This window comes from Fundulus heteroclitus, chromosome 24 (genome assembly GCF_011125445.2).
Source record: "Fundulus heteroclitus isolate FHET01 chromosome 24, MU-UCD_Fhet_4.1, whole genome shotgun sequence".
NCBI classification, from domain to species: Eukaryota; Metazoa; Chordata; class Actinopteri; order Cyprinodontiformes; family Fundulidae; genus Fundulus; species Fundulus heteroclitus.
The window spans coordinates 9548494-9569956 of record NC_046384.1 but is presented as its reverse complement, the minus strand read 5'-3'; the positions used below and the strand labels follow the sequence as shown (position 1 = coordinate 9569956).

At 41.0% G+C, this 21463-nt stretch overlaps 1 protein-coding gene across 2 annotated transcripts in view; it reads right to left on the bottom strand.

Annotated features, from left to right (window-relative positions):
- The window catches only part of LOC105918815 (neural cell adhesion molecule 2), a 708733-nt gene extending 692463 nt beyond the window's left edge, over positions 1-16270 (bottom strand). For both annotated transcript variants that reach the window (XM_036128219.1, XM_036128218.1), the window contains exon 1: positions 16084-16270. In XM_036128219.1, the coding sequence (XP_035984112.1) occupies positions 16084-16216 (133 nt within the window). In that variant the 5' untranslated portion in view covers positions 16217-16270. The remainder of the gene's footprint in view (positions 1-16083) is intronic.
- Positions 16271-21463: the final 5193 nt, after the last annotated feature.

Here is a 21463-nt window from a genome sequence, read left to right as displayed (position 1 = left end):
GCAGAAACAACAGAGATGTGGCCAATATAGACCTAAAAGAACAGCTGAAGGACTGGGACTTCCTTTCTTCTCTAAAATAAGTAACAATGCCTGTGGTCGGCTGGACAGAGGATGTATTTCAGTTCATTTATATAGATCCAGTTAGCAGCGAAAGTCAAATCCACAAATTTACCCAGTAAAATCAATCCAGTCGTTTAAACAAACATCAGTTATTTACATTCTGTTATAAAACAATGCCGTCTAATCCAGTATATATTGGCAATTAGTGAAAATAGTAGCCTATCCAAGGAGGGCCGGGGAATTGACCGCAGCAATCCCTTCTCAGTGAAATGTGGCCGTAGTAAAGATTGCATTAATTCAAGTTCTAGCACGTTTAAAGCTCGAGGCCACTGCTTTACAGATTTACAGTGAAGGGAAAAAAATAAAAAAAAACTCTGAGTGCTACACTGCCAGACAAGACACGGTATATACATAAACCATAGTAGAAAACAAAATGGCAAAAAAAAGCAAATAAGAAAACTTAAAAACTGATACAAAAGCATCCAAAAGGACAGAAATAACTATTAAAATAAAAAATATATGTAAAAAGTAAAATATAGGCCAGATTATTTTTTCCCCCTTTTTTTCCCTTTTCTTTTTTTTTCCCTTTTCTTTTTTTTTTCCATTTTTGTTAATCTGTTAATCTCAGAACCAAGTAGGTTTTCTGATAAACCTATTTAAAACTTAAACAGATTAAGTTTTAAGTTTCAAGATTAAGAGGAGAGACCCTTTCATCCAAACTGGAAACCTATTCGCCTGGAGGCTGGAGCCTCTGCCTCCAAATCTGGATGTCGCAGCATCAAGTCATTAACCTTAAAGCCATCTGTAACCCTGAACACGCATGTGGCGACAGTGGAGAGGAACAACTGCCTTTTAACGGGAATAAACATCCAGCTACTAGGTTCAGAGGAACGGATGGCTCTCATTAATTAAGCTGATGCGGGTTTGCCTTTCAGAAACCCACATTTCAGCAGCCATCTAGATCTCAGAAACATCTAACCTGACGCCGCCAGATGGATTTGCTCCGCATATCCATCTGGAAACCTTCCGTTGAAGTAATTTTGGGAAGGGGCGAAAATACTGGTTAGCTGATTGGCCTATGTTGGTGATAGACGGGCCAAATAAACCAATCAGATCAACGAAGCATATGACGTACTAACAGCGACGACGAAAACACAACCACAAGCTCTGAAACCAGTCGGGAGAAGAGCAAAAACATCTTTTCCTCTGAGAAAAGCCTCCAGAGCAGTGTTTTGCTCTTCTTTCAGTGAAGAAATAATCTGTAATTCCGATAAAACTTGCTCGATAGCCACGCTAACGCTAGTTTCGTCGGCTGAAGCCTCCATGTTCTTTAGACTGAACCGTCGCGCTTCTCGTTGCGTCACACCTCAACCCGCCTCAAAGCCAACGCTGATTGGACGTTCGTTTGGTGAACTGCTCCAAATTTTCTTTAACGGAAAGTAGCCAGACTGATCTGCGAGTGAAACCTTGAAAGCTTGCGAGATCAGGATGGTCTCACGAGGCTAAGAAACATCAGCAAGCAAAGCCCTCGGTAACCCTTCAGAAAACAGAACAGAACCGCCAACAATGGGATGAAGGAACAATAAGCTGCTGTAGAGACGCCGATAGAACAGTATGTTTTCTACGGTATGTTTTCTGCATCTCGCAAGACAATAATTACACGTTTGAGAGAGAAAAAACGCGCCTCGATGCCAGAACGAAGCCCCTAAAGTAGAAACGTCCTGTCCTGATGTTCCCAGCAGCCAAAGGTAGCATAAAATCCATGCCTGTTAGCAAATGCATTGAGCAGCAACATCATTAGTGTTCCCTGAAAATAACTAAGCATTGATGCTGCTTCAGAGAACAGATACGTTTTCCCCACAGACGACTTTCATGAGACTTGAGTAGGAGGCCCACAAACAAAAAAAAAAAGGAGCCAGCTCATGAAAAGTGGGAGAAATAAAAGATAAAGTAGAGTGTAAGAAGGAGGAATGAAATGGAAACAGAGGGGAACAAACACATCCCAGCCCCCGTGGCGTTAGGGAGATTCTGTTTGAAGACGGTCTGGCGTGGCGAAACAATCAGGAGAGCAGAGGCTGTTTAGCCTCGCTCTTCAGCAGCGTCTCGACCACATCTCAAGTGTCCTTCCTCCTCCCCCTCCTCCGTCTCACCATCACTTATCACTCACTCCGTCTCATCTATCCCTCATCAGGCACGGCCTCCTATAAATAAAGATACCGGGCCACCGGGAAGGAAATTTGAGCGCCGCAATTTCTTCAAGGAGCTCTCTGCAGCAGTTCTTAACAAAGCCGAGCCTGCGAGGACGCAAGCCGGTGGGGGTACGAAGGGCCGGGAAGCACCGGAGGGGCCGGGGGTTTGCAGCAAAACGTGGCCTCTTGGAGAAAATGATTGGCAGGCTGCTGGGCTGATCTGCTTGATGGGGGTCAGCGGCGACAGCAAAGCCATTCAGCCGGGAGTCCATCAATCACCGTTTGGTTTAATTAACCAGCCGGAACAAGCAGCGGCACCGGGCCCAGGGTGTGAAGGAAAACGGACGGATGAATGGACGCGAGGGGTTTAATGGTGGACGCTATCCAGCAGAGGAGAGCTGCAGATAATTTAACAGTGTGAGCCCAGAGGAGAACCAGGACCACGAGATCAAGAGACCAAAGGGAGCGGCTCCGCTTTAAGATCTGATGTAATAAATTGCTTTTCTTTAAAAAGAGGAAGGTTTTCCATCCTGACCCGGTTATCGTCAACATCTCGAGTCCGAGCGCAGAGAGAAATATGGTGAATTCCCTTTTCTCTCAACTCATTTCTGATCTTGCGATGGCCGACGATAGCGCAGGTCGCTAGTTTCTGCCATTTACAGCTACAGCTGTTTGAAAAACTGGAGTTATCCTCGAATCTTACAGACGGTAGTCTTCGTGGAGATATCAGGTCCTCTTTATTAAAGCTGACACAGCTTCCTAGGATCTTGATTAAATGTTTTCAACAGGATTATATTAGCATCGGAGCTAACTTTACTTCCATGACGAGGGTCCATTTTTCAGCCAAAGTCTAAATCATTAATACACATTTCACAATCAATACACAACAAATATATCTATATTAAATACAAACCCTGCAGAGGTTATAAAACAATGCCGTCTAATCCAGTATATATTGGCAATTAGTGAAAATAGTAGCCTATCCAAGGAGGGCCGGGGAATTGACTGCAGCAATCCCTTCTTAGTGAAATGTGGCAGTAGTAAAGACTGCATTAATTCAAGTTCTAGCATGTTTAAAGCTCGAGGCCACTGCTTTACAGATTTACAGTGAAGGTAAAAAAATAAAAAAACTGAGTGCTACACTGCCAGACAAGACACGGTATATAAATAAACCATAGTAGAAAACAAAAAATATATTTTTTTAAAAATGGCAAAAAAAAGCAAATGAGAAAACTTAAAAACTGATACAAAAGTACAGAAATAGCTATTAAAATAAAAAATATATGTAAAAAGTAAAATATAGGCCAGATTTTTTCCCCCTTTTTTTTCTTTCTTTTTTTTCCCTTTTCCTTTTTTTCCCTTTTTGTTAATCTGTTAATCTCAGAACCAAGTAGGTTTTCTGATAAACCTATTTAAAGCTTAAACAGATTAAGTTTTAAATTTCAAGATTAAGAGGAGAGACCCTTTCATCCAAACTAGAAACCTATTCCCCTGGAGGCTGGAGCCTCTGCCTCCAAATCTGGATGTCGCAGCATCAAGTCATTAACCTTAAAGCCATCTGTAACCCTGAACATGCATGTGGCGACAGTGGAGAGGAACAACTGCCTTTTAACGGGAAGAAACATCCAGCTACTAGGTTCAGAGGAACGGATGGCTCTCATTAATCAAGCTGATGTGGGTTTGCCTTTCAGAAACCCACATTTCAGCAGCCATCTAGATCTCAGAAACATCTAACCTGACTCCGCCAGATGGATTTGCTCCACACAGCTTCCTAGGATCTTGATTAAATGTTTTCAACAGGATTATATTAGCATCGGAGCTAACTTTACTTCCATGACGAGGGTCCATTTTTCAGCCAAAGTCTAAATCATTAATATACATTTCACAATCAATACACAACAAATATATCTATATTAAATACAAACCCTGCAGAGAAGGACGACTTTTAGATAACATGATTATAATAAAGCCTGTAAATACACATGGAAAACCTGGAAACCTTTCAGACAAGATGAGATCTTCATTTAGTCTGCAAATAAAGAGCTAACTTCAATCTATTTCTGTTTTTCCATGCTGATCCAGCACCGTCAGACCTTTAATGAAATTCATAGTTATCCCGACTGTGTAGAGATCCTGTGTAGTACATGTTTAGAGGTTCAAAATACCCATAACAACCCTAAAAAAAAGACTGTGCCATTTCCACCCTGACAGCATTCAGCAGCACACACAGAGCAAAGATGAAAAATCTGCAGTTTTTTATTCAAAATATGACAATTTCCCTCGTCTGTAGGCGAACCAGAGACAGTTGATTCTCATTTTTCTTACATGCACCATCTTGTCATGAGATATATGCTCAACTGGCTCAGGTTACTAATGTTTGACCATATATACAAACTAAATTGTCCTTTTAGGGTCTACTCTTACCTATACTCTAACCATTTTTGGCCTGCTGCTGTTAAACTGGTTCATTGAACATTAAAAATATGAACAGGAATCTGAAAGACTGGCAGTGGACACTGTTTTAAGAAAATAATCCACATTTGAGAGATGTAACAAAACAATGTAGATCAGAGATTTCTATTCTGATATAAACCCATCATATTAACAAGAATTGAGTGAATTTAGTGTTCAGAAAATAACCCAAGTGGCCAAAATATCTCAACTTTATTAAATGTGTCTTTGTGTGAAATTGTTTTGTTTTTGTTGGTTTAATTAAAGTATATAAAAGGTCCATTTATGTTTAGATTGAATAAACCCCTGCTCTATGTAAATCATTAAAATGTTAAATATTTACAAACATGGACCTTGTCCATTAATCCGCTGTCCGTTTTTTCAGTTGGTCTTTATTCCTTAACTGGGACATAAGTAAAAACTACAACATGCATCTTGAAGGGATCCACGATATTTATTGTCAAAAGCATAACTTTGCCTATAGAGAAATAAATGTCAACAGCCATTATGAGCTGAAGGTGAGGGTTTTACCTCGAGACTCTTATTTTGAAATACAAAAAGAAGTAGTTCTTCAATTTGAAAGCGAGTTCTACACATACTCATTTCCCATGCTTTTAGTCAGCTAATTTCAGAAAGTTGTATCCTCTTTGTTATGAAGCTGTTGCCCCTTTTTCACTTCCTAAGTTATTGGGGGCTTCTGTATCCTTTCTTAACCTTAATGTACCTCCTTTTATTTTGCTTGAATTACTGTTTTATCATATTGGTTGTTTTAATTTTGACGTCCTTCCAAGCAACACTGAGTCCGACATTGACTGAGTTGGCTAATAACGTCCACTTTATATTTGCTCAATAGAGAAAAGATGAGATGAGAGAGAAAATATAGAAATAATGCGAGTAAACCATGATAACACTTAACAGTTAGCCGCTGTTGAATCCTGCGGCTTCATTAGTGGCTACAGTTAGCCGCTAATAAGCTAAAGTTGGCATCTGCTTCCTGTCGGTGTTAAATATTTTAAAAAAGGCCTAATTCGTGGTCTTTGATGAGTCCGGATTACATTTGATCATCTCCGGGTCAAAATCTGAAATGCCTGCACTTGTCAAATCTACAGTTGATAATTATACACTGAACATGCTATTCTTTAGCTGTTTGTGAATAATAAAACCTGAACCCTATTGGCTGAATAAACAAAAAAGGAGTATTTTAAATGTTTACTCGGCAGTACTACATTGTAAGAATTGATTATGATTCTAATCTTTAAAAAATTATTGTAGGATAATTGGTGTCTTGAAAAATGTTGCTTAAATCTTGCCTTGTGAATCTTGTAGCTAGTGGTGTGTTGTTACACTCCTCGCCTTGTGGAAAACTAAGCAAAAAGTCTTGAAAATTCAAACAGTAATCGCTGGTTTCTCAACCCAAATCCAAACACGTCTTCAATTGCAATAAACAACATTACCTAGTTGTCTTTTTCACTTTTCTTCTTGGTGTAAGTAGAAACCTGAGTCACTCCCTGTTAATGTTTACCTCAGTTTTTCTCAACATCTGTAATGAATTGCATCAAGCAGTCGCTTTGCTCCCACTAACTCAAGCCCAGTTGAAAGGCCCAAACCCAATTGGTTCTGGTAGATAAATGCAGCTCTTTTATTGTCTGTACCTAGCGTCTGTTCTCTGTTTTTGTGTTATTACATTCAGTTGTTTATTAATCCATCATTCAGCCACACTTTTCTACAAGTCGACTCCAAAAAAAGGGCTGGTGAGTCCTAACTTTACTGTTGGCAATCATACTTTGGGGCAATTTTATTCAAGAAAAAATATTTTTAGTGTACCGTTTTAAAAATATCAGCATTCCTTGCTCCAAACTGAACAGGTCTGGTATAATACAGCAAAATGCATTTATTATGACTGGATTGATACTGGAAACATGAGCAAGCCTTTTTCTGTCAGCCTTTTCCATTCAGCTTCATCATTTATGCACATGAAGCATTAATACAGGAGCAGCAATGCATGGAAATAAATACGTAAGCGGTTTCAGCTGTCTGAGTGAAGAAAAATGTCCTTAACATAACCATTTCACCAATAAGCCATAAATCAAATTAACATCAACCTTACTTAAAAATGCTTTTGACCTTCTCACTTGAAAATGCAATAATACTTTATTGATCAGTTTAAGTCTGCTTGACTTGCCTGGCTATGAGATTGTTAGCCTGTCAGATAATTTGTTTTTCCAGGTTCCTGGCACGCATCAAGGCATCTGGGAATTGCTGAAGATTATATTTTTCTCAGGTATTCCTGCTAGAACACCCAGGCAAGCAGTAATGGTTTCACCTGACACCAGATTGAATAGAAAAAAGTAAACAATCCTTACAATTATGTGATAAGGATAAAGCAGTAATTAGCAAAACCTCCTGCCACCACTAAAACCCTTTAATTAAAACATTTTTCACGTCAAAAACACAACATGATGTTGCATTTAACAGCTCTGGAGTTCTGAGACGGCAGTGTATATTTTTCAGGTGCTCATTAGTGATGTCAGAGGTAATCATAGAGTCTGGCTACAGAAATCAATAGGATGCCAGCAGGTTTACCACTCCCACACAAACATCACAGCTAATTTAACACAACTTCACACCTATTTCCCTTAACACTTGGTTCAATAGCAGCTTTCACAACTGGAATTGCTAAAACAAACTTTAAAATATCGATTGCTTCACACACTTCAATCTGACAATTTCTTGAAATTGCAGCTCTAACTTTTCATTCATCCAATAGAGCAACAGAAACTGTCCAGGTTGTACAATCAGCATTCAGAGGTTTCACACTACTGTGAAAAAAAAAAAATGATCTGGGGCCTGAACCAAAATATGCTAATGCTTGTGTTACCACGTCAACATTAGTGTTACTTTCAGCATTGTTACTGTCAGTATTATGATGGAAAAAAGAAGCTTGTAAACTACATCAAAGCAAACAAAAACTACAAGTAACCTGAGCAAACATGCCAATATTAGCCAAAGTGAGCCAAAGTTTAGCATAGTGTTAAAAATGCAAATCTTAGCATTATGAGGGATGAAAGTAACTTGTAAACTACATCAAAACAAACAAAAACTAAAAGTAACCTGAGCAAACATGCTATTAGCCAAAGTTTAGCATAGTGTTAAAAATGCTAATGTTAGCATAATGAGGGATGAAAGTAACTTGTAAACTACACCAAACAAACAAACACTAAAAGTAACCTGAGCAAACATGCTAATATTAGCCAAAGTTTAGCATAGTGTTAAAAATGCTAATCTTAGCATTATGGTGCAAACATGATAATATTAGCCAAAGTTTAGCATAGTGTCAAAAATGCTAACGTTGGCATTATGAGGGATAAAAGTAGCTTGTAACCTACATCAAAGCAAACAAAAACTTTAAATAACCTGAGCAAACATGCCAATATTAGCCAAAGTGAGCCAAAGTTTAATGTAGTGTTAAAAATGCTAATGTTAGCTTTATGGGGGATAAAAGTAGGCTGTAGATTATATCAGCCAAAATAAACTAAAACTACAAGTAAACAAACAAAAGCAAGCAGGTCATGCTAATGTTAGCCTTAGCAAGCCAATGTCTCGCAAAGTGGTAAAAATGCCAAAGTTACCATTAATGTTAGCATGCTAAAGTTAAAAGACCACATTTGCATTTTTACCAAACAAAAACAGCTACTGAAACCACATTTAAAGCCAATGTAGTCAAGCCTACACAGAAAGATCATTTGTAAACTGACACATAAAAACCAAGCTGCCTTTTATCCAAGAGTTTGTTTCTCATATACTAGCAGACGTCATACAATTATAAAATTGTTTGTTTTTCATGGGAAGTATTACTATTTTATAGTAAAGGTTTTGATGTAAATAAAGATGCTATGTGTGACTGGAATAATATAAGCATTTTTTGCCCATCTGCACACTATTACTGGAGTAAAGAACAACAACAACACCTTAAACGTGTTCACTACTAAGAATTAACTCTATTCTCTAAACTCTTGTTTTTAGGAGGTCACAATTGAAGCCCATCATTTATCTTCATTAATAATATAAATGGGTCTAAATGAACTATATAAATGCACTGATTTATTTTAGACTGGGGAGGGACTTTTGCAAGAGGACTGGTCTGCATGTGAGTGCTTTGTGACATGAGAGGGGCCATTGAGTACAGTAACAACAATAAATGCTTTCACACCGGTGTGCATATTCTGGATTATCGGCATAGGATGTTGCTAGTTGTTTGTGGTTTTTAAAAGGTCACTAGATGGGCCTGAAAACTTGATTAATAGCATCATACTAATCAGTAAACAGGCTGGCCATAAAATTTTATGTTGATGTTCTGAAGGCAGTTGACATGAATAGAAAATAGGTTTTTGGTTAGAACAGCACAAATGTTTAAGCTTGCATTGCTTTATAACAGTGGGGTGCCGTTTATGTGACATGCAAGTGCTAATTATTTGCACACAATTAGAGAGTAATGCATGCCTGCCTACCATTATACATCCTTTAGTCCTCTATATACTGAAAAACATAGACGTGCTTTTGAGTAAGTGACCATTTAAATAGCTGAACAACCCAGAGAACGTCGTGACAAATGGCACATTCATGTGTTCAAGCCCATCCTGACAGGCAGACCGAATAAAGGTTTGATGGGCAGACTGTCTGCTTCCATTTTAATTTGTTTATAAAAGCATTATGTCATAAAGATGATTTGTGTGCAATTAACTTCCAGATATGACTCACGTCAGCCCACTCTGAAGCAAACCTGAAGGCTTCCATGTGGTTATTAATACAGAGGAAGTGGGTCAGTCTGTAAACACAAAGCAAACTGGAGTTGTTCCGAGGATCCGCTGCCATTTTTCTCCCCGAGTTCCTCATTTAATCACGCCTGCCAGTACCCAAAACCCCAAAGCAGGCCTGAAACCAGTCGTGCGGGGTCCCCCGAGAGGAAGCACTTTGGAGAAGCAGCCTGTGAAGTGAGTGAAAGCCTGAGCCACTGAAGAAAGTGAGCAACATCTGTCGGCGAGCCAATGTGCCCACTGGTTCTGTTCTCGCCCTGGCATCCTGGCTCTGCCTATTAGCCCGCTAGTTAGACTGGCATTTAGACTGGCAGGACAGACAGGAGCAGGAGCCAAGGGGTCTCCTGCTCGGGTAGCGGTGAACTAATGTGCAGCCGCAGACAAGCTCAAAGGAGCAAATGGCAATATGCTGCAGCTGCCTCCTCCAATCACGTCACTCCGACTTAATTTGATTCCAACTCGACAGGATTCAATTACATTTTATTAATTTTGGCACAGTGCGACTACATCAAGTTTGATTCAATTTCTGTCGATGCAATTTAACTAGATGCAATCAGATTCCCTGGAATTGAATGAATTTTTGAACATAATCCCGTCCTGTCTTCCTCTCGCCGTACAAATCTTCTCGTCGCTCTAATTCTCCCGTTTTGGGATTCAGAATGTAGGATTTAATGAGCGATGCAAAAACTCCTCCTCGCACAAGGACCCCCACTGATCAGTCTATCTGTGTTTTCTTGGCTTCTGGCTGCATGAGACTCCCCGAGGAGCACATTAGTCACTTCAGTGACAAAAATGGGCAATTCAGGGGAAAATGAAACAAGTTTGGCAGAAGGTATTATTGAACATGCTGCTGTTTATACCCGCTGCATCACAAATAACCCAAGGATTTTTCAAAGTGCGTCTGCTGACACTAGTTAATGGAACGTCATCTTCCCTCTCGGCACTTGTGCCCCTGCTTAAGTTGCTTTCAAGCACGAAATTTCTCTGTTTAAAACCATCATTTGTCACAAAAAAAGGATACAGTATCTCACTAACGTGAGCACATTCATCACATTTTTGTAAATATTTTGTTACATCCTTTCACAGGACAACATTGAACGGCTTGTATTACAGTGTAGATTGGTCACAAAACACACGACATTAATGTCTAAACAAAGTGAAAAAGTCCAAATTGTGGCCAAAGCGTCATCAGGGTTGTCACAAGACTAAAATATCAACCTCAATATAGACAAAAGAAAAATACTCAATACCAGTTTTTTTTAACCACAGCAACATTTTTTAAGGCACGTGGAGCAAAAAAAATGAAGGAGGTCAAATCCAAGAAGTAGGGGACAATTCAGCGCTCGATTAGAGACATATATCATTAAATTGTCACTTTTCTGTTTGGTAAATCAGTTACTATCCTTTGTGGAAGAATATACCTTAGATTCAGCCGTGCAACTGTTTTATTTTATTATTATTGCTTGGCCACTGTGAGCTGCCATTTGCCTTTCAATTTGATGTAGCTAAACAAATTTTACTACTGATGGACTAATAAAGAATCATTGTATATAGGGCTGGACGATATAGAGAAACAAAAGCATATCGATAAAGCTGGAACCATATTGATAATTATCAACAAATTCAAAACATACATTTTAAGTGCAGCCCTGGCCATTTTATGCTCTTGCTAAGTGACCTTTTTGTAAATAAAGAACACAAACGTACTAAAACGCAAGCCTTTATTCAACCAACTTTGTACCATAACTACAAGTTTCTTTAAAAAAAAGCGTGCTGTCTGAACTCTTTGAAGGGGGCGGAGCTTGGTGATTCCTGGGTTCCTGGGTCAGCGTTGTGATTGGTTGGGAGGATGTAATGACTGTAATATTAGCCTACATGATAGGCTAGAATGCAAAATAAAGGAATTTAACTTCTTATTTACCCTTTTTTCTATCATCAATATACGTCTATCAATCGATATATATTGTCATTGAATTATCATCCAGTCCTAATTGTATACTAGATTTATCATGTTTCGAAGCAAAAACAACACACGTCTAAAAGTAGTCGATTCCCAAAGCTGCGCAGGATATTAACTTAAGACAAAGCTAAGTTAAAATTGCACAAAGCGTTCAGAAGAACTCTAAAAAAATATGAATTCCATAAAAGGAAAATATGGCCACTCTGGCACTTTCTCCCTCAGTCTCTTTAGGATATGCAAGATAAAAAGCTATGACTAGATGTTTACATAAATGTGAGGGATGTACTCACTTTTGAGAGCTGCTGTAAATATATACGAGTACATCTATAATTGGCTGATCTCTAATTGAGGTAGGATGAAGCAGAAAGAGCTTACGTCTTTCAAGAAACGTCTTCTCTAACAAAAAGATGTATTTTAATACTCTGGATACCGCCAGTGGATTAAAGGAAGCAAAAAAAAATAAACAAATAAGAAAGTCTGGAATATAATAAATCTTACAAATGGGTGTTTCAAAAATAAGTCTGAAACAACAGCAGGGAAGCAAAACAATAGCAAGCAGAACAGAGATGGATGTAGCGGCTGATTGCTTCACCAAAACCATCAATACTTGGTGTGTAGAAGAGTTTCACACCAACAAATCTCTCATTTTTCAGGCACCTTTTCCTGTGCCAGGTGAAACCTAAATCTTCCTGATTCGTCAATGTGACAGAAACATTCATCAAGACATTTTGCTCCGTATTGTCCCTAAGGTGCTCCATAGGATGGAGGCCACTGGAGAACATGTTCATCTAAGCTTTGAGACATGGTCCAGTCTCCTGCCGGAGGAAGACGCCGTTTACACCATCTGCATGTTGCAGACCAAACAGAGACTTGCTGGACCAGACAGCGTTTCCCACTCTCCTTATTTCCTTCTCTCAGCTGGGAAGTGTGGCACCTGTTGTGGATTTCTGCTGCTGTAGCACAAATGTCGTACATTTAGGTGTCCTATTCCGCACGCTCTGCTCATTCTCCACTCAACGATGGATTTCCTTCCACAAAACTGTCGTCCGCTCCAAGTTTTCAATCTTTGTCTGTAAACAATGATCCACTGGTCTCTTTATTATTATTATTATTCCTATTATTTACCTGTGTAAGCAGTTTCAGAATCACAACGGGGAGGCTGAGAAAAAGCATCAAAACTGCATTTGATTCAATCATCTTTAACATAGATGTTCCTTTGTCTGCCTGCCTGTTAGGCTCCTCCAGCTTCTCTTCTGATCCACATATTCCCGAGTTAAGAAAATTGCTTCCAGTCGTAGAAAGTCAAAGAGTGAATAGCACCAGAACCATCATTAGCTCAACCACTGTGGTCCGTTTAAAGATAACAGAAGATGTATTGCTTGTTTAAACAAATAAGAAAGACAGATGCACCATTATTCATTGCAATGGTTTTCTTAATACTGTACAGCCATAATTAGAGCCCTATTAGAAAAGTATCTGTTAGATATGTTCACTACGCTACCTGCGTTAACTAATCTACCTTTATTCTGCAAAAAACAACCCTGAATGAAGATGTTCTGTAAATTTTACCCCAATTATGCAACGACTGGGACATTTTTAACCAATAACCTGATGTTTTGTGCTCCAAAAGAGAGCGACTTCCTAGAACTGTGCTTTCATTAATAGAGGCAGGAGTCCTCTACTAGCTGGTTTCCACCCAGCTGCAGCGGGTTTCCCTCCGTCTTCAGGTGTTTGGAGTCTGAGGGGTCGTCTCCGGCCGACGATTCAGAGCAGAGAGCGGCACTTGGGGCGCCGAGGGGCACGGGCGAGGAATCGAAAGCTCGCAGGTAAATAAACGGCATGTCTATAACGCAGGGACTGGCCTGCTAACTCTGGCTGCTGCTTTTCATTCTCATACATGCGCCGGCTCTTTACATCTGGGCTCTCCTTTCTCCCATTAATCAAATCACGCAGTCAGTTTCCCCTCCTGCGTTCGTTTTGAAAGGGAACTTGTGATTTGCTTTGCATGATGTCAGAAGCACCGAATCAGGATTAAATCATCGGCGTGGCGGGACGATCTTAAAAGATTTGCGTAGGGGAAATAGAGCGGGAAGATTCAGAGGCGTGAGATGAGGAGGTCGGGTCGCGGTTCGCATGCGTGGCAAAGGTGACGTCCCCCTTGTACGTCTGTGAGCGTTAAACTACAAACCTGAAACACGGCGGAGTCTCAGCTCCGGGTGTAATGAGGCACGCTGAAGCACGTTGGTATAAATCTTTTAAACCCTGAGCCCCTGTCACCCCCCCCAAACCACCGCCCCCGCCCCAAGAGATACAGCCAAATATCTTAATTACGCCACTTAACATCACATCGAGTCCCGGGTGAGCCCGAGCAAGCATATAATTCATTGTGCTATAAGCGTCCGCAGCAGCCAAATACATAAACCTGCAAGGATGCATGCTGGGAGTTCAAAAGCAAATGTTGTTCCTGGAGGAGCCAGAGGGGATAAAACAGCATTTAGGAGCCGGGAGCACCTGCTGCAGGTTCCTGGTTCAGCGTCGGCGCTCCACGGCGCTCTCGTTATTCCCGTTTACGGCGTTTGTCTGCCGGGGTCAAACTGCGTCGACTCAGCCGTCAGAAAAGAAAGGAAACCGGTCGGTGGGTGATGTAAGGCGCCTGCAACGGAGTCGGTACCCGAGCTGTGAATATTCAAGCGGAAGCTTAAGAATAGTAGCACACCTCTTTGTTCACAGTGTCGGAACTTAATAATAAATGAAGGAGCAACGATACTCTGGAAGCTTCCTCTCCTCTGCTACAGTCGATTAGCGGGCCTTGCTCATGTGCAGAGACCTTCCTACTCGCCACATCACAGCTACAAACGTCAACGTTTGGGACCAAAACTGAGGATCTCCTGATGGGAGACCCCTTTAATCCCATACTCCTGGTTAAACTGAGTTCTTGTTGCGAAGACCTCAGAGGTTTGTTAGAGAACAAAAACAGCACCACAAAGACCAGGAAGGTGGCGGTGAACGCAGCAGCTCCAGTTTGCAGACGCTAAACATTGTCCTGAACACTAAGTGTCCACAGCGGGGCATGGGGGTGGCAGCATCATGCTGAGGGGAAGTTGAGCTAACTGGAAGATGGATGACTATTTATGAAAAGACATAAATCCTGTTGGGAATCTGCAGACTTTCTCTACTTATTCCACAAAGAGGAACGAGCCGGAACCCGATACCCGGACGTGCCACCAAGTTATTAGCTCCCCCCCCACCGGGCCGCTGGTCTCTCACAAAGTGTTTGTGCTTGTGAAACAAAACATTAAAAATGAAAAAGCCCCAGTGCACACGCCAACCATGAGATAGAGGGATTTCTGCAGCTCCTGCTTGGAACTACAACACAAATAAAGCCTGTTTGCTGTGAGGACGCTCTCCTCTGATCCACAGCTCCAACCAAACGCCTCCGGCACGTGTTGGACTGATGTATGCCATGAATGGAAATGCCAATAAAAGTCGTGCACCCCCCCCCCCCAGTTTGAGCCTCAGAGCAATACGAGCATGCAACAAGCTTTAACGACCTGAGCCTTGGCCGCGCGTGGCAGCGCTCTACCCCCACCTGCCGTCGCGCTCTGGAAGCCGGAGCATCCACGCTGCAAAACACCTTCAACTCTCTTCAATCCTGAGTGAATTTTGTTTTTTTTTTTTGTTTTTTTTCCCCCCACACACACACAGGAAGAAAATGATAACCGGGCGGATCCATTATAAGAAGGAACGTTTTGACAGTCTGCCTTATTAAATAAAAGCAACATAAAACAAAGCAGCTCACTCTGTTCACTGGAGAAATGTCTCCAGTGAACGTGCAAACCCCCCCTCCTCTTCCTCATTCTCATCCTCATCCTCAGGCTCCACTGACCAGCACATAATTAGAGACACGACACGCAGAAAGGATGCGGCCGGGCACGCGCCCTTCCTTCAATCACGCTCAAGCTCAGCGGCTTCATTTAGTCCACGCACGCGCGCGGCACAATCAGCCACGAACAGGTGCGCACGGACGCCAATTAAGAGCTGCGCGTCGCTCCTCGCGCCGCCAAAGAAAAAAGAAGAAGGAAAAAAACAAAAAACTTTGAGGCGCATCTGTGCGCGTGAAGCCGCATATCGCGGGCCTGTGCGTGACCGCGTGCTGGATGCAGAGACCGAGGTTTCAACGCCACATCTTCGGTCTACGGTGTGCTGCAAGGCTGAGAAGAAGAAGAGGAGGAGGAGGAATAAGGCGGTGGTCTTAACAAACGCTGCTGAAGTTGCGGAGACAATTTGCAGGCTTTTAAAACAGGGGAGGAAATAATAAGCGACGCGAAAATAAAGCCAGAGCGCTGAGTTTGAGTCTTAAAAAGGCTTGGTCGCCCCTCTTTTTTTTTTTAACAAGGACCCCGTCATAATCCCCCTTTTCAGTGGGAAAGCATTCTGGCCCCCTGCAAGACGTGCCTCAACTACCAAACAAGGTCCACTTAAACAATTCAGCCCTCTCTCCCGTCCACTTCTCCTCGCCTGTCGCAGCGGACAAGGCGGCACAGAACTTGTCCACAAAGTCGCCAAAAAAAGCTCCGAGGGCTTCGCTCCCGCTCGCATCCCCGCTCACCTTGGCTGATGCCGACGAGCACCCCGAGGAGGAGGGCCGCTTTGAGCATCATTCTCGGACAGGTTTCGGGCTGCAGGGCGCTGCTTGGAGGAAAGCCGCTGTGGGAAAACGACGCACGCTTTGCTCCGTTCATCCGCCGTCCTGGGCTCCGCTGGCGACTGATCTGCTGCTGCTGCCTCCCGTTCCTTCCTATGCGCGCGCTCCCGACCCGCGCTCGCGCCTCGCTCTCCCCTCCAGCATCGAACCCCCCCCGGTGGTGGTAAACAGACCAGAAAGAGGAAACGGCATGTAAATATGCGCCCTGGTCTGCTCGAGGCTATTTGGTGTATCCGAGAAACATCTTGAAAATATGTTTGATCTGGAAGTCTTAAATCCTTATCAGAGGGACACAGGGAGTATTTTTTATTTATTTTTATACATGCCCCCCCCCCCCTGTCCACATTACAACAGTACGTTCCAAAAATTAAAAAAAACTTTGTGAAAGTATTTATCTTTCCACTCTGGCCCCTTGTTTTCTGCAGTTTAAGGGTATTTGTTTAATTTCTCCACCAGATTCACAAAGCAAATAACACTAAATGCATGCAGAAGCGCAAATGGGAGCAATCTGCCGCTGTTTCTGCTTCAGGCTGCGGTTCTTAAGCCACATGTGCAGAAGATACAGAGACTTGCTATATAAATCAATCAATCAATTGTCAATTACAATTTGCATTGCAATCGAAAAATCGGTTCCAGTACAACAACATTAATTAACGGAAAGCCACTGTGCTCGTATTAACAGAGATTCTAAAGGTGAGTTCACACCGGATGCGTTTTTTTTTTTCGACAAAAAAGTTGCGACATTTGCATGCTGCTGATCGCCTGACAAATTTGGCAGCAATTCGCATGGTGGGCGACAAGCCAGAAATACAGCTGTCTAGTGACGCTTTCACTTACCTGCTTCTCCAGTCTCTTCATTCACTTTTCTCCAGACCTGGGCTGTTTCTCTGTATGCGTACTTGAGCGTTCTCGTGTTTTCCTGACACGTCATCAGCCCCAGCACTGTTCCAATCCAAGAACAGCAGACCGAGAACGAACCAAATCCCCGGATGTTGTTCTCGAGCATCAGAGCAGACGTGTGCGTTCTTCAGACTGGCTGCTTTTCCCAGAATGCACCGCGGCGTAATTTATTTTAGCCTTTTTTAGATATTAAAATATAGTTGTTTTTCAATAAAATATATAGTGTATACATAGTTTTGCATGTTAAAAAGGCTAAAGAACTTAAATTATACTTTATTTAACACAAAATATTACCTCTCACATTCAACAATGAATTCATTATTCATACAATTATTAAGTAATAACTTATCATCTAAAGACTACTAATAACAGGTCTAGATGAGCTGTGCGTGTGCTGATGTCACGAGTACATGAGTATGTTTCTGTTCCAATACACAGAGATACGTTCTGCGCGCTCCTGTTCTCCGACCCTAATGACTCCCCATCGCAGAGGCGTGGACCTGTTTTGGTTGAATTTGCATGGTATTTAAGCCATTACAAGGTCTTTGTTGGGCAGTAGTATAACGCTTGCTACTCCACATTACTCCAGACATTTTGAATTGAGAAAGCTTCCTGGATAGGAAGCGAAACGTTTTCAAACTTTGGAAAAAAAGTCCAGTTGTTTTTGTTTTTAAACTTTTTTGGAATGACCATGACCTGGATGACTGAGAACCTTCACCGGTATATCCCATTCTCCCCAAGTCCGTACTTCCTGTGTTCTTCCCAAGAATGCACTTGACGAGAACGCAAGTCCATACTCGCGTTTTTGTGAATTGAGAAACGGCCTTGGTCCGTTCTGGACTTGTCTCTGTAGTAATAATTGGTTGAGTCCTGCAACTCAGGCTGACTGCAAACAACCAGCTTGTCTTCCACGTTGAATGAAGCCGCTTTCTCTCGGCTGCAGTCCTTCACCCCACGTCATGCAGAGTGAATTTTGTTCCAATATTGTTGCCAACAAAGAACACGATTTGTAAATGGAAATTTGACAAAAAAAAAAAAACACACATTCTGAAAATGAACATTTTAAAAAAGGTTACACTTAGAAAAAACGTCTATCAAAAATAAGGTTTTGTCCAGTAACTGTTTTCTCAGATTTTATTTTATAAGAATTTTTAAAAACATTTTTTCATATTTAGCTCTTTAACATTTCAGATTTTGCATTTTCAAATTTTATGTTTTCAAATTTCTCTTTTTCAGATTGAGTTTTACGAACTGCATTCTTTTCAAATTGCGCTTTACAGATCACATTCTCTTCACGTCTGGGGGCGGGCCTCCCTCTGGAATGAGGAGATACATTTCTATTGGTCAATGTGTTTCAAGAACGGGAAGTGAAGAGAATGTGATCTGTAAAGCGCAATTTGAAAAGAATGCAGTTAGACACATTTGAAAATATAAAATTCGAAAATGTAAAATCTGTAAAAAATATATATATATATACACACAAAAAAAATCTAATTTAAAAAAATAAAATCTGGAAAAAAACAAAATTGTATTTAGAAAAAAACTAAATATGAGAAAACATCAAGGTTACTCTCAAAACCTTTTTTCTATTTAGAAGCTTTGCAAAGTTTAATTTCTGGATTGCATTTTTTTATTTTATTTCCATTTACTAAACATGTTCTCTGCTTGCAACAATATGTGAACAAAATTCACTCCATACACTTCACAGCCACATCCAGTTCCTGACTGGTTGTTGCGACACGACAAGTCACAAAAGTTCATATTTTTCAACGCCGACTGTCGCTTCGCATCCATCAAAGGTGTCATTTCGCTCTGGCTTCAATGTAATCGCCAAAATCACGCCTGTTGCATGGCGTCACATCGCTCCTGTGTTACTCCTGTATATAGGGATGACATGTAAATAAGCCGCTCAGACCGCCACATTCGCGTGCATTTTTTTTTTTATTTCATTAAAAAATAGCTTTAAAATTCACACACACAACACTAGCAAATCGATGCATCTTGAATGAAAAGAAGCAGAGAGAAGAACAATCTTATATCTGCCCCTTAACTTATATTACAATAATTGTGCATCAGTTCTGTTACTTCATCTTGTCTCAGTTATCCATATTTGCTGTAACTAGGTTTTACAGTATTCAAAAATATTATACAGCAGCATTCAAACTCAACTCAAAGTGCTTTAAACTTTACTTTCTGCTTCAAAGAGCATTGTATAGAAAAGAAACACATTTTAAAATACTAAATTTCTCTTAATAATATATTTATTCATTCCATAATTTCATATTTACTCATTACACTTAATTTAATAAATGTTTTAAATACTTTAAGTGTCCTTGTTTGTTTCATTTCTTCATTGAGGTTATTCCATAATTAAGGTTATTTGTGAAAGTGTGGGTTACAGAGGAAGGCGGAGTTACGACACCAGTGTTTAAAAACAAAGATGTGGCTCATTTACACATGGAAAAATGAAACCCGTGTTTTTAAAGTTACACACCAAGGGACCCCGTTTCCAAAATGATCGACCGTCCGGACGTCAGACAAACGGCCTAAAGGAAAAAATACCTTTGCGGATACACCTGATCTTGTCTCAGATAGCTCCTATTTTAGCCTATAAATTCCTGCTAAGGCTTCAGAGTGATTACCCCGTCGCTAGGTGTGACGCTGTCTTTTAAGAGCTGTGATTGGTGGATAGCACAAGAAAAAACACACAACTGTACTCCTAGTAACCACTGGAGAGAATTTAACCGATTAGACTGTATTAAGAAATGTAAGACATGATGATGAAACTTTGATATTAAATAATTAAAGGGTAACTCACTCCCCAAATTAACATTTTTTTTGCTAATAAACTTTATAGCTGGGTGTCTACATATCCTGGTCATTATTTTAAGAAATGCCACGTTTTGTACGATTCTATGATAGCTATGGCTGTGCCACCTCGAGATCAGGAGTGACGGCCATAGTTTAACACAACAAACCACGTTAATTTCTAAATTTCTAAGTCCAGACCAACGTTGGCCAAAATGTCACTTAGCAAGGATGGAGCCTTTACTTCAAGAACAGGTTACATTAACTAAAATTTAAATATTTGTCAAAATAATCTCTGTTACATTGGGGGGGGGGGGGGGGGGGGTAGTGGGATGAAAGCCGTCTAAAAGCCGATGCTACCAAATACTAAAAGGTATGTAATCCTCTGGATTAGAGGAAAATAATCAGCACAGCTTCACAATGCAGCAAATTTTGGTTTCAGTTTTCTGGCCTTGATTTTCTAATACAGTAAAACTATCAGATGGACAAACTCACAGGTGCTTCTAAACTGAAAACCTCCTCGAAACAGTGAAATAAATACTTTTTCCCATTTTTAAAAGACTAGCATCATGCTGCTATAAATTGATAACGTCTGTCTTTAGGCTGAACGAGACTGATTAGTTAAAAATAACTTTTACCACTTTATTCTGCCCTGCTGGATGGACTTTAACTCCTTGTGGCCTCTTTGGGTCTCATTTCAGGATAACAACTCATTTTCCGGTCCATGAGTCGACCCACATAGCGGCGCACCTACCGGACATGTGTCACAGAAGGGCTTCGCAGCTGAGATTCCCTAAAGATCTCCGGCACACTGATGCAACGAGAGTAACTGGGGCAGATAAAGCAAAGTCTCGACCAGCCTCACAGCCATCTGAAGGCAGGTTGTCGGCTCTCAGGGGTTTATTTGTGGAGACGTTTCTGTCAGGAGCTCTGAGTCTAAACCAGAAAACAGTAAAAAAGAGTACGTATAAAGCCCTTAATAATCAAGCTCCATCATATATTAGAGCTCTGATTACCCCGTATGTTCCTAACAGAGCACTTCGCTCTCAGACTGCAGGTCTGCTGGTGGTTCCTAGAGTCTCTAAAAGTAGAATGGGAGGCAGATCCTTTAGCTATCAGGCTCCTCTCCTGTGGAACCAACTCCCAGTTTTAGACACCCCGTCTACTTTTAAGACTAGACTTAAAACTTTCCTTTTTGACAAAGCTTATAGTTAGAGTGGCTCATGTTACCCTGAGCTATCTCTATAGTTATGCTGCTGTAGGCTTAGGCTACTGGAGGACATCAGGGTCTATTTCTCTCTCACTCTACTGAGTTCTACTGTTCTACAGTTTTGCATTGCTTGTCTACATTTCAGCTTTTAACTTTTTGTTCTCTCTCTTTTTTCTTCATAGAAGGTACACCTGGTCTGGCGTTCTGTTAACTGTGACATCATCCAGAGAAGACGGCTCACTCGCTACTACCATCTAATGTAGAACAGATTACTGGATCAATGTGTGCTTCTGTGCTTTTTTGTCTCTCTTGTTGTGTCTCTGCTCTGTCTTCTGTAACCCCAGTCGGTCGAGGCAGATTACCGTT